General features: G+C 34.2%; 1 protein-coding gene and 1 pseudogene across 2 annotated transcripts; one reads left to right on the plus strand and one right to left on the minus strand.

The window, feature by feature from the left end:
• Window positions 1-2,728: 2,728 nt before the first annotated feature.
• LOC143542203 (laccase-4-like) lies at window positions 2,729-5,322 on the plus strand (annotated as a pseudogene). The gene is made up of 6 exons (XR_013136866.1): window positions 2,729-2,858; window positions 2,994-3,145; window positions 3,574-3,818; window positions 3,922-4,050; window positions 4,163-5,090; window positions 5,174-5,322. The product of XR_013136866.1 is annotated as a laccase-4-like (transcript).
• A 270-nt stretch (window positions 5,323-5,592) lies between these two features.
• On the minus strand, window positions 5,593-10,987 carry LOC143542187 (sulfoquinovosyl transferase SQD2-like). Its single transcript, XM_077034834.1, has 11 exons — window positions 10,817-10,987; window positions 8,205-8,271; window positions 8,047-8,117; window positions 7,850-7,967; window positions 7,692-7,765; window positions 7,549-7,604; window positions 7,217-7,300; window positions 6,987-7,074; window positions 6,833-6,910; window positions 6,218-6,274; window positions 5,593-6,138 (listed from the first exon to the last, which is right to left on the minus strand). The coding sequence occupies exons 2-11, from the start codon at window positions 8,214-8,216 to the stop codon at window positions 5,634-5,636; spliced, it is 1,143 nt and encodes a 380-aa protein (XP_076890949.1). The 5' UTR covers window positions 8,217-8,271; window positions 10,817-10,987; the 3' UTR covers window positions 5,593-5,633.
• Between the last annotated feature and the right edge of the window lie 2,483 nt (window positions 10,988-13,470).

Consider the following 13,470-nt stretch of genomic DNA (forward strand, 5'->3'; position numbering starts at 1 on the left):
TTTCTAACATTATGAAGTGATTCAATTAACGAAGTGCTGATCACACTAGCAAACAGTTTGGTTTTAATATTGATTAAACAAGTAAACAACTTTCGAACAATTAACAAAGACAAGTCACACCCGAGGATTCAAGCTAGTAAGCAAACAGCTATCTCATGCAACTTAACAGATTAACAATTGATGATCAACACAGACTGACTAACTAGATAAACCTTAGGCATTCACGCTCGCTAACACACGGCACTGGTTCTCAAACGGTCCTTACCAGTGTGACTCAACTAAGGGCAAACATATGCTTCATCATATTCAACTAGTCAAAACAATCCTATAAGCAATTATCATAGCAACTGGCACAATAATCGTTCTGATCGAAATAAACCTAAACTGACTAAGTGCACAATAATACTAGACATCAATACTCATAGATTAATCAAAGATGGTTACAAATAATTCGTTCTTAATACATGAGAAAAACTGAAAGATACAATACTCTACATCCCGGGCATGACTCGAAGGATCTAGCCGCGTCTCGGCATCTCTTGGGCTTCGGTTATGATGTGGTAGAACATGTATGATGCCTTGAGATGATTGGAAGTGATGGTGGCCCTCCTTGTTGCTCTGAAAATCGCCTGGAAAGTGAATAATGGCGTCTAGGTCGTTAAAACGAATATAAACTTAAAACTCTAACTTTCACGATTCTGGGGACCATCGCGTAGCGCTAAGCGATGGACCAAAAGTCAACGCAGTGTAAATTACAGGGCATCGCGTAGCGCGATGCCCACCTTCAACACCCATCGCGCTACGCGATGGGTCACTTTAGTCAGCAAGTCCATATAAATGTCTCGATTCGCGTGCTGGACATCCTGGGTCTTCATTCCGTGCTCGTACAGGTCCAAAGTAAGCGCGTTAAGTACCTGTGACCTGAAACACAATAAACACGTATGAAGTACCAAAGTTCCTAAACTAAACGATTAAAACGATTATGTTAACACGTTAATATATGTACAATTAAACCGAACATCATCGATTTAGACGATTTTATATTTTTAACCAAACCATAAACATCCCTAAATTCCATTGTCCATTGTGAGTACATTTATTCACTTAAAACTGTGTATTTAAACTACTATATTTATTGTATTAAAAAAATGAATACTTCTCACTTTAAGTTATCCAAAAAATTGCATTTCAAATATAATATTAAGGATGTACGTCAATCCTTCATGGAAGTTGGTTTTCTTAATTTTGTTATATTACATTAAAAAAAGCTTTATATAATGAAATACTTCATTATCATTAATACAATTGAGTAAAACTCAGCACGTCAAGTTTTATTTTCGTTAATACATAACTTTCCTTGATTTATTTTGTTTATATTAACAAGCATGTGAAACACAATAAACACGTATAAAGTACCAAAGTTCCTAAACTAAACGATTAAAACGATTATGTTAACACGTTAATATATGTACAATTAAACCGAACATCATCGATTTAGACGGTTTTATATTTTAAACCGAACCATAAACATCCCTAAATTCCATTGTGAGTACATTTATTCAACTAAAACTGTGTATTTAAACTACTATATTTATTGTATTAAAAAAATGAATACTTCTCACTTTAAGTTATCCAAAAAATTGCATTTCAAATATAATATTAAGGATGTACGTCAATCCTTCATGGAAGTTGGTTTTCTTAATTTTGTTATATTACATTAAAAAAAGCTTTATATAATGAAATACTTCATTATCATTAATACAATTGAGTAAAACTCAGCACGTCAAGTTTTATTTTCGTTAATACATAACTTTCCTTGATTTATTTTGTTTATATTAACAAGCATGTTAAACACTTAGACCAATATAAATCAAGCTTATTGGATTTTAATAATCTCAACTAAATGTCTTTGATCGATAATAATCTCAACTGAGTTTATTTTCAATGGTGATCCCAAATGTTAAAAAATATAATCCCCTAGGTCCTCAGTCAAAAAGAACTTAACGATTTTAAGTTTTTTTCAAATTTCAAATTGACGTATTAAGACTTTTGATTGGAAAGAGAATATGAGCCAAATTACATAAAACTTAGCTCGAAACGGGGATCCAAACGGTTTGATTTTGTGTTAATTGAATGTTCAAACATCCGAATTGAAGCATTGTTTCGTCGTTTGGATCACTGTTTCGGAGCTAATTTTTACATCAATCGATTCGTATCCTTCTTCCGGTAAAAAACCCTAAAGCGTTTGAAGTTCGGAAAAAACTTAATGCCGTTAAAGTCTTTTTTAGCAGAGGACCAACGAGAGTAGATTTTTTAAACTTCGGGACCACCAGTAAGAATAAACTCAGTTGAGATTAGTATCGACCAATGACTTTTAGTTGTGATATAAAATCTAATAATTCTAAAATCAATCCATTTAATATTATTATGTTTGAGAAATTAATTAAAATTAGCAACCAAAATAATAAATTAATAAAAAATTATGATGATTATGTAAAATGTAAGGAATGAATGAAACAAACACACATTTAAAACTTACTCTAACCAGTCTTTTGCTTTATTTTAAAGAAAGAAAGCGTCCGGTGGCACACACCTAATTAATTAGCAACGATAAAACGACATGACAACCATCACAATTGACTCATTATGACGACTTGTATATAACCTTGTGTTGGCCAATCACATATCCCACATCTTCTTCATTCAATCACTCACACCAACTAAACGCAACTCAACAATCAGCATCAATGGCGACTTGTTTGGCCTTTAATGGCGGTTATGTTCGAGTTTTAATGATGGTCGGGTTCGTGTTCTTGCCACTATTGGTTGATGGAAGCGTTCGTCGCTATAACTTTAATGTTAGTATACTTTTCTTAATGTTTGTGTAGTTCTTAAAACTTATTATAAGTTTTTGTTATTTTTAGAAAGAATCATATGTTACATGTATATATGTTAACATGCATGCAACCCAAATTTGGTATGTTATGATATAGGTTGTAATGAAACAAGAGAATAGATTGTGCTCGTCGAAGCCTATAGTGACGGTTAACGGTCAGTTCCCAGGTCCGACGCTTCATGCTCGTGAAGGCGACACGGTGCTCATAAGAGTCGTCAACAAAGTCAAATATAATGTTTCGATCCATTGGTAAGATTTTTGTTTTTAACATGTTTTCAGAACAGGACTGGAGCGGTCTGTTAGACCAGAAATCAACCACGCATCGATTATGTACTCTTAGTCGAATTCATTTGGGTCCGCCGGTCATTACACCAACTATTGAATTGAAGAACCACATCGGTAGTCCGGCCATAATTTCAGAAAATGTTAAATTTCCTTTTTTTTTTTAAATAAAATCTAATTACTTATTCATTACTTCGGACTTCATATTTTGTGAACGCTGTAAATTCATACGTAAATATAAAATAGTTTCATATTTTGTTTTATATTATTTATTACTTAGTACTTATATATAATATAGTGGTACAATAAGAAGACCAGTTTAATAACCAATACATAAAATGATTGATTCTAAATTTGTTTACGACTAACCATAAAGGTTTGCGTGTGTTTGGTAGGCATGGAATACGTCAACTAAGAACCGGATGGGCAGACGGGCCCGCATACATAACACAATGCCCGATCCAGCCAGGACATAACTACGTCTATAACTTCACCATCACTGGCCAACGGGGCACTCTCTTCTGGCACGCCCATGTCCTATGGCTTCGGGCAACCGTTCATGGCGCACTCGTAATCTTACCTAAACTTGGAGTCCCGTATCCTTTCCCAAAACCGGATGTTGAACAAGTCGTCATATTAGGTGCGTTATACACACCAAAATCCCGTCATTAAAAACATTACAAATCAGACGACTTTATTCACTTATAACCCTAAACGCTAAATTTAATACATGTTTATGACAGGGGAATGGTGGAAATCGGACACCGAGAAAGTCATTAACGAAGCGTTGAAATCGGGTTTAGCCCCGAATGTATCCGATGCACATACTATAAATGGTCATCCGGGACCCATCACTAGTTGTCAATCACAAGGTATATTCAATAACTAAGTAATAAATACTAACTAATATTTCACCGTATGTCTTTTGTTTGGTTTCTAGCGTCTTGCTAAATAAATTTAATCTGCTATGCAATATGCATGCAGGAGGATTTCAACTAAGTGTAGAAAATGGTAAATCATACATGCTACGGATAATCAACGCTGCACTCAACGAAGAACTCTTCTTCAAAATCGCCGGTCACAAACTGATGGTGGTCGAAGTCGACGCTACCTACGTAAAACCATTCACCATCGACACCATCATCATAGCACCGGGCCAAACCACCAACGTCGTCATCACCGCCACCAAAACCTCAGGCAAGTTCATGATGGCTGCCTCGCCTTTCATGGACGCACCGATCGCGGTAGACAACAAAACCGCCACCCGCCACCCTCCACTACACCGGCACCCTAAGCACCACTACCACCACCCTAACCATCCCGCCGCCACAAAACTCCACAGCCACTGCTAACAAATTCATCGACTCTCTTCGGAGCTTGAACTCTAAAAAGTACCCTGCCAATGTCCCGTTGAAAATCGACCATTCTTTGTATTTCACGGTCGGGCTCGGGATTAACAAGTGCCCGAGTTGTAAAGAGGGCAACGGGTCTCGGGTTGTAGCCGGTATTAACAATGTTACATTTGTTATGCCCACCACAGCTCTTTTACAAGCACATTACTTCAAGAAAAATGGGGTTTTCACTACGGATTTCCCGGGTAACCCGCCCGTTTCTTTTAACTATACCGGGTCCCCGACCGCCAATTTGGCTACAAGCACCGGAACTAAGGTTTATCAGCTAAAATACAACTCGACGGTTCAACTAGTGTTACAAGATACAAGTATTATTGCTCCCGAAAACCACCCGATTCATTTGCATGGGTTTAATTTCTTCGCAATAGGTAAGGGGTTAGGCAATTATAACCCGAAAGTGGATCCGAAAAACTTTAACTTGGTAGACCCGGTGGAAAGGAATACTATAGGGGTACCTTCGGGTGGTTGGGTAGCTATTCGATTCAGAGCTGATAATCCCGGTACAATATCTAAATTTCAACACTAAAATTATTGAAGTTTTTTATAGTTATTATGTAAAACGACTAATTACCCTTGATTACAGGTGTTTGGTTTATGCATTGCCATCTCGAAGTGCATACAACTTGGGGGCTAAAAATGGCATTTTTAGTCGACAATGGAAACGGGCCGAACGAGTCGATATTGCCACCCCCTAAAGATCTTCCAAAATGTTAAAAGAGAATGAAATAATGAGCATGATTTGGGAGTTTAGAATATATATTTGTTTCTTGAGCAAATAAATAATTTGCTCAAGTAAATTTACAATAAACATTCATGTATTTTTGTTACAATATTAAATGAAATTATGTTGGCTATAAATAGTTGAATACTTTGTTATTAGTTGTCACACATCTATTGATCATTATCTTATGATATAATCCATTAAGTATATTATCCCAACATACCCAATGGGCCGGGCCGGGCCCGTCTGGGTCGGGCCATCATACAAATATATAATAATTAATAATTTAATGCAATCATTAACAGTTAACTACATCATTAAATCACAAATCACTTGCCACCAACTTCCTATGTGTTGGAGTTAACAGTTTCACCATCCATTGCAATGGTTTCAGTAACTGTGCTCTTTTCTTCCTCCAAAACCATATAGCCGCGTTATACTGTTGGTTACGGATAACCTTCGTGGCTGCCCGCCAATCGAACTTCTCCATTTCAGCCCGGGCAGCCTGCCCGATATGTTCCCGTAACTTGGCATCGTGTAAGAGCGGGACCAGTTTGTTTAAGCAGTCATCAAGGTCTCCGGGAGTGTAGAGATAACCGGTTTTGCCCTCTTGTTCTGCGGGGATAATATCAGGTATGCCGCCGGCTCGGGCAGCTACTACAGGCAGGCCGGATGACATGGCTTCTAATACTACAAACCCGAGTGTTTCGGATTCTGATGGCATTACGAAAACGTCACCACTCGCGTATGCTTGTGATAACTCTTCGCCTTGTAGCATTCCTGTGAATACAACTGGCAGGCCTACAAATAGTTTCTCTAAATCCTCCCTGCAAAAAAAAAAAATATATATATTTAATAAACCTGGCAAAACAGGCCCGGAGGGTAAAATGGTCATTTAAAAGTTACCTGTATGGACCGTCGCCAATGAAAGCTATCCTAGCTTCGGGGATCTTTTCCATGACACTACATGATTCAAAACCGAAAATTGACAACCAATTAACACTTGATGGAGAATGCAAAGGGGAGCTAAATAGGTCGTGTTCACGGGTTGGCAGATCCAACCCGACACGAAACCAGACACGACATGAATGCTAGTGGGTAAACACGAGCCCAACCCGTTTAACCCGATATTTTTTCGCATATTAGTAAAGTTATAATTTTACAACAAAATGTATAAATGTATACAAAACAAATACATATTAGAGTTAGAATTTGTCAGTTTCTTAATCAAGTTTTAAAATTTGGCATAATATAACCAATCAAATTAATTTAAGACATAAAACACATGTTAAAAATATAAAATATAAAATATAAAATTATAATAAATGGGTTAAATGGGTCAACTCACAAATCACTAGATTGACACGAGCATGGCCCATTTAGCTAAATGGTTCGCTGGTTCAACAAGAAACTTCCCCGAACTCGTTTATACCAAACCCAAACCCGCGAATATCGTGTTAGGTTCGTGTCGTGTCTGTTAATGTTTATGAAACAATATAATAAGATATAATAAAAGATTACCTTTTAAGGAAATCTAAGCTCTTCTCGACACCAATACGACCAACATGCACTATCAACCGTCGGTCGGGTTCACCATTCCTGTTTATTAGAACCAAATTATTTTTAAAACTGATTATTTTGGTTAATTAGAGAAAGTAAAGTAATAAATTCATACGTTAATCTAACTCGCATTTCATGAGAGCGGAATCTGGGATGGAAACTTTCTGAATCAACCCCCTTGTTCCACAGACGGATTTTATTAGCTGAAAAGACAAAAATACCCTTTAAAATTTGTTCATATAACTGAAAGATCAATTACAAAAACTTGGAAAATCCAATAAACAGTCATTTCGTGTGAGTGTGTGTGTGTGTGTGTGTATAATTAAATAGAAAATCAAGAATTACCAGCTGTCACTCTTGCTTGTCGAAGATCCTTTGCAATTGCAGCTGATGGCACTAACGTGAGATCAGCTGCCCTATGAAGAAACTCTGGGAGGATCGAGTAACATGTCAAAATGAGTCATTTTATGCGGCTCAAAACGGGCCGGGTCGCCCAATGCTCTTACCAAGTCTAGATTTTTGTGAACAATTAGTTTGCCAAATATGATTAAAAAAATAATTTTAATTCAATGATAATCTATTTTTTATGAATCAAATTTTGATCCGTTTGAGATATCACATGGCCCGAATTGACCCGTTCATACATGGATTGACATTAAGGATAGATTATCACATACTTATAACTAACCACATAGGTTTAACTAGCCAGCTAAACGTGTATCTTGGTATGTAACTGCATGAAAAATAGAAATATACTTGAGTCAGATAACTAAAACGAGTATTCTTTAATAGTCAAATCACTATTTATAAGTTTGCTTACACGGGCACGTGTGTATGATATGACATCACAATAGGAACACATAACATTTTAGCAATAGCAAGTGCACCAAAAACCTAATATTTCACAACAAAAAAATGTTATTAACATAACACAAGATACATGTTTAATGGAATGGTAAGATACAAGTATAAATTTACCATAATACCCGGAGATGATGCGTGGATGATGTCAGGCTTAAATTGTTTAACCTCATTGATTATTCTAGGACTCAATGCAAGTGAAAGTGGCACCTTTTGGTACCACGGGCAAGGGAAACTAAACAAAACACAATATCAAGAAAATGTTGAAGGACATTTTAGGCATTTAAAGAAGTGAAATTTAAAAAGAAACTAACCTTAGCGAGCCGATGCATTTTGCTCCGTGAAATTCTTGAGGCACCCCTTCATGAGTTGTTACAACCATCACCTACAAAAGTGAAAAAGAAACTCTTGATGCTTAAAATTTGTTTATTTCATTATATTTTACTCAAAAAACAGATGGTTAAAAACTTACCTCGTCTCCCATTTCACGTAAATATTTAATGAAGTTTTGGAACCGATTCTTGTACCCTGAAACATACCTGTAAACAATCCAACAGCATAAATTTGGTTACAAAATAACGATAATTAAATGATAAAAATCAGTTCATTATCCATGAATTACACATAATGAAATATGCTTATGTGGAACATTATTATCATGCTATAATAAGTGACGAGAGCAGCAACATTTTATTATTTTCATTACAGGACGACGATTGAGAAAATAAAAACAAACATGCAAAATTGAAGTTGAATAAATACAAAAGACAGTTATCAAAGGGCAATTTGTGGCCTATGCTTCCAAAGTTTAGGCTGTAAAAGAAGACACATACTGCCATTAAAAAAATGTTTCGTATAGCTAGTAATTATCGTTTTATTTCAAAGTAAACGAAGAAAAACATAAACAACAGATTATTGAGCTAGCAAATTCATCCGATAAACCATACAATGTATAACAATTTACATTAAAGATTTCTAATATGCCAACTCATAATCACATCAAATAGGGAATCACTTTGTTACTTTAGCAAGTAACAAATTACTAAACTTTTATATGTAAAATCAATTAGCAAGTTGTCTGATTATCTCAAAACTACTAATCAAAGAGACAGTTTAACAACTAATAAAACTTTATGTTATATCACAACCTATAAAACGAGTGATCATCGACTTGAACTCCAAGCAACCTGAATAGGAATGCAAACGAGCCGAGCCGCTCACGAACTACTCGAGGTCGGTTTGATAAAAAGCTCAAAACAACCTGAGCCTTAATGATCCAAAGCCTCAAATAAAGCTCTTTTAGTTATCGAGCCTGAGCTCGAGCCTTGTCTAGCAAAATCGTTTAGGCTCGTCGAGCACTCGAGCCTTAAAGAAGCTAGTGTATTTTAAGTTTTAACTATTTTGGACTACTATGTATTAATTTAACCCTCCACGGCCGAGCTCGAGCTTTGGCTTGTTTAATGTACTACACACAGCCTCGTTTAAGGTCTTTCTCAAAATAATATAAAAATAATAAAAAATGCATATAAATTAATTAACAAATAACAAACGAGCCAAGCTCGAGCTTTGGCTTGTTTAAGGTACCACACATAGGCTCGTTTAAGGTTTTTCTCAAAATAATAAAAAATGCATATAAACTAATTAGCAAATAACAAACGAGCCAAGCTCGAGCTTTGGCTTGTTTACGGTACCACACACAGGCTCGTTTAAGGTTTTTCTCAAAATAATATAAAATAATAAAAAATGCAATAAATTAATTAACAAATAACAAATGAGCCAAGCTCGAGCTTTGGCTTGTTTAAGGTACCACACATATGCTCGTTTAAGGTTTTTCTCAAAATAATATAAAATAATAAAAAATGCATATAAACTAATTAGCAAATAACAAACGAGCCAAGCTCGAGCTTTGGCTTGTTTAAGGTACCACACACAGGCTCGTTTAAGGTTTTTCTCAAAATAATATAAAATAATAAAAAATGCAATAAATTAATTAACAAATGAGCCAAGCTCGAGCTTTGGCTTGTTTAAGGTACCACACACAGGCTTGTTTAAGGTTTTTCTCAAAATAACATAAAAATAATAAAAAATGCATATAAATTAATTAACAAATAGCAAATGAGCCAAGCTCGAGCTTTGGCTTGTTTAAGGTACTACACACAGGCTCGTTTAAGGTTTTTCCCAAAATAATATAAAAATAATAAAAAATGCATATAAATTAATTAACAAATAACAAACGAGCCAAGCTCGACTTTGGCTTGTTTAAGGTACTACACACAGGCTCGTTTAAGGTTTTTCTCAAAATAATATAAAATAATAAAAAATGCATATAAACTAATTAGCAAATAACAAACGAGCCAAGCTCGAGCTTTGGCTTGTTTAAGGTACCACACACAGGCTCGTTTAAGGTTTTTCTCAAAATAATATAAAAATAATAAAAAATGCATATCAATTAATTAACAAATAGCAAATGAACCAAGCTCGAGCTTTGGCTTGTTTAAGGCACCACACACAGGCTCGTTTAAGGTTTTTCTCAAAATAATATAAAAATAATAAAAAATGCATATAAATTAATTAACAAATAGCAAATGAGCCAAGCTCGAGCTTTGGCTTGTTTAAGGTACTACACACAGGCTCGTTTAAGGTTTTTCCCAAAATTATATAAAAATAATAAAAAAATGCATATAAATTAATTAGCAAATAACAAACAAGCCAAGCTCGAGCTTTGGCTTGTTTAAGGTACTACACATAGGCTCGTTTAAGGTCTTTCTCAAAATAATAAAAAATGCATATAAATTAATTAACAAATAACAAACAAGACAAGCTCGAGTTTATGAAAAAGACTCACAAGCTCTTGTAAGTCAAACGAGCCAAGCTTGAGCCTCGTCGAGCCGAAACCTAAACACCTCTAGATACAAATTCACAAACCAAATTTTATCACATCCTATATTCATTACTAATCAATTAACTTCACATAATAAAATCCCACTAAACCCATAACACAAGCTCTTAAATTTCAAGAAAATCATAAACAAATAACCAATGCATCAATTAATCCAATTTAAACAACAATTTTGAGAGACTCACGCAAAGGGTGATGGCTCAACAAAGAGAACAATACGTCTAGGCTTCGTATTGACTTCGGATTCAACCTGCAAAGGCGGGCTCTCCGATTCATCTTCTTTCGTCAATTCCAAGTCTTTAATTGAAGAATTAGTAATGGGTGTTCGTGTTTTTGGCTTGAAGTTGAAAGATTGAGAGGTGAGGCAAATGGGTTTTGCTGGAAAAGAGTGGAAGCATGGGATTCTTGAAGTAATTGTTGCTGCAATTGAAGAATTAAAAGATGAAGAAGATGGTATTGAGTATAGTGAATGGTTTAAAGAAATTGATGATGTTGTTGTCATGATGATATAATTTGGGAATTGAAAGGTGAATGAATATATATGTATGTGAAGTGGATCAAAGAGGGGATATTCGATCAAGATATTATTCAATTTCAGAGCATATGCTTTGGGCCTTTAAACAACTACTGAACCCAATTATTACGGCAGCAAGTCGAAGCAATTTGGTCGGTATCGGTTATGTTGGTAGAATCCGGGTGTTGATAAAACCTGAGTGTTGTTAGTGTTACGGCAATGAGTTGATGTGAAATCATTCGGTATTGGTTACGTGCGTTACATCGGTAAAACGCAGGTGACAGTAAAACCCGAGCATTACAGTGACGTGTCGACGCAAATTTGGTAGGTATCGATTGCATTCGGTACTATATAAACAACAATAAGAAAAAATACACATTTAAAAGAAAAAACTAATTCGACGAATTACTTGCCGTCAAGTAGATCAATAGAAACCTTGCGGCATTAACTTTGGTATTTATCTCATATATAATAGAGAAAATTACTGTTTGCGTCCCTGTGGTTTTAGGACGGAGGCACAATGAGTCCCCAAAATTTTTTTTTAACTGATTGAGTCCCCGTGGTTTCAAAAACATACCATTTGAGTCCCTGCCTTTACTTAATTGTGTTAGTTCTAGAGGTAGATTTGAAATTTTAATATATATATATATACATTGTCACTCTGAGTCTTTGGACTTTCATAATTGGTCACGTTTAGTCCTCTTCCCCTTTTAACAAAAATAAATGAACTAGACTAATTTTTGTAACAAAAGTAAATAAACCGAACCACTTTTTCACCAAAAATTAACGAACGAAGTACTTTCAAACAAAAAAAAACGAAAACTAATTTTTTTTATCAAACTAAACGAACCGAATCACTTTTTTTAACAAGTAGTTCATTTCCTTTAACAAAAATAAACAAATCGAACTACTTTTTTAACAAAAATAAATGAACCGAACGCATTTTTTTAACAAAAATAAACGAATCAAACTACATTTCTAACAAAAATAAACAAACCAAGCTTATCTTTTAACAAAAATATACGAATTAAACTACTTTTTTTACTAAACGAACTGAACCACTTTTTTTACAAGCAGTTTATTTCATTCCGTTTAACAAAATTAAACGAATCCAACTACTCTTTAACCAAAAAAGAAATGAAAAAAAATTATTTTTTAACAAAAATAAACAAATCGAACAACTTTTTAAAAAAAAAAATAAACCGAACAACTTTTTTGACAAAATAAACTAACCGGACTACTTTTTTAACAAAAATAAAATACCGAAATACTTTTCTTTAATAATAAATAAACCCGAACAACTTTTTTTAACTAAATTAAACGAACTGAACAATTCACTTTAACAAAAACAAGTGTATCGAACTACTTTTAAAAAAAACAAATACGCGAACCAAACTTATTTTTAACAACAAAAAATGAACCAAACTAATTTTTTTTAACAAAAATAAATGAACCAAATTTGTTTTAAACAAAAAATAAGCTAACCGAACTTGTTTTTAACAAAAATATCGTCGTAGCTTGCACTAAGGTGGAGTTCGATTATATTACTTATTTTAGAAGTAGTTACGTTCGTTTAGATTAGTAAAAAAGTAGTTTGGTCCATTTATTTTTATTAAAAAGGTAGTTCGGTTCGTTTATTTTTGTTAAAAAAGTGGTCCGGTTCGTTTATTTTTGTTAAATAGTAGTTTGGTTCGTTTATTTTTGTTAAAAATAGTTTGGTTTGTGTTTTTTTTGTTAAAAAAGTTCGGTTCGTTTATTTATGTTAAAAAAATTAGTTCGGTTTGTTTATTTTTGTTAATAAAAAGTTCGGATCTTTTATTTTTGTTAAAAAAAAATTCAGTTCATTTATTTTTGGTTGATTATGGTTTGATTGGTTGATTATGGCTTGATTAGTTATAGTTTGGTGGTTAATTCTTTAATTTTGAGGAAATTTTTAAAAAGATACTAAAACTGAACAATCACTTGACCACAAGGATTCATACGAATCATAAAAAGAGTAAACTAGTAATTTCACATAGACAGTGACTCAAATTGTTTGTTTTTGAAATCACAGGGACTCAGCCAATTCAAAAAATGTTTTAGAGACTCATTGTGTCTCCGCCTTAAAACCATAGGGACGCAAACCATAATTTTCTCTATATAATAACACTATTATTTAACCATATTATTTTTTTATAAATAACAATTTAATCTGCTTTTAATAATGCTGCATCGATGTCATTATAGGACTAGTGACACGCAAAACTTTCGATTTTGTTGCTAATATAACCCATGGAGAAATAACTTTTTGTTCAGCTCAGTGTTATTTATATTGGAATAATTTGA

This window comes from Bidens hawaiensis, unplaced genomic scaffold, assembly GCF_021521415.1.
Source record: "Bidens hawaiensis isolate Kalapana, Puna unplaced genomic scaffold, B.hawaiensis_p1.1 tig00012786_1, whole genome shotgun sequence".
In the NCBI taxonomy this organism is placed as follows: domain Eukaryota; kingdom Viridiplantae; phylum Streptophyta; class Magnoliopsida; order Asterales; family Asteraceae; genus Bidens; species Bidens hawaiensis.

Coding starts and splice junctions, on each gene's coding strand:
- LOC143542187 (XM_077034834.1), bottom strand. Junction 7,968..8,046: donor AAATGCATCGGCTCGCTAAG/GTTAGTTTCTTT, acceptor TGTTTTGTTTAG/TTTCCCTTGCCCGTGGTACC. Junction 6,139..6,217: donor ATTGGCGACGGTCCATACAG/GTAACTTTTAAA, acceptor TTTTTTTTGCAG/GGAGGATTTAGAGAAACTAT.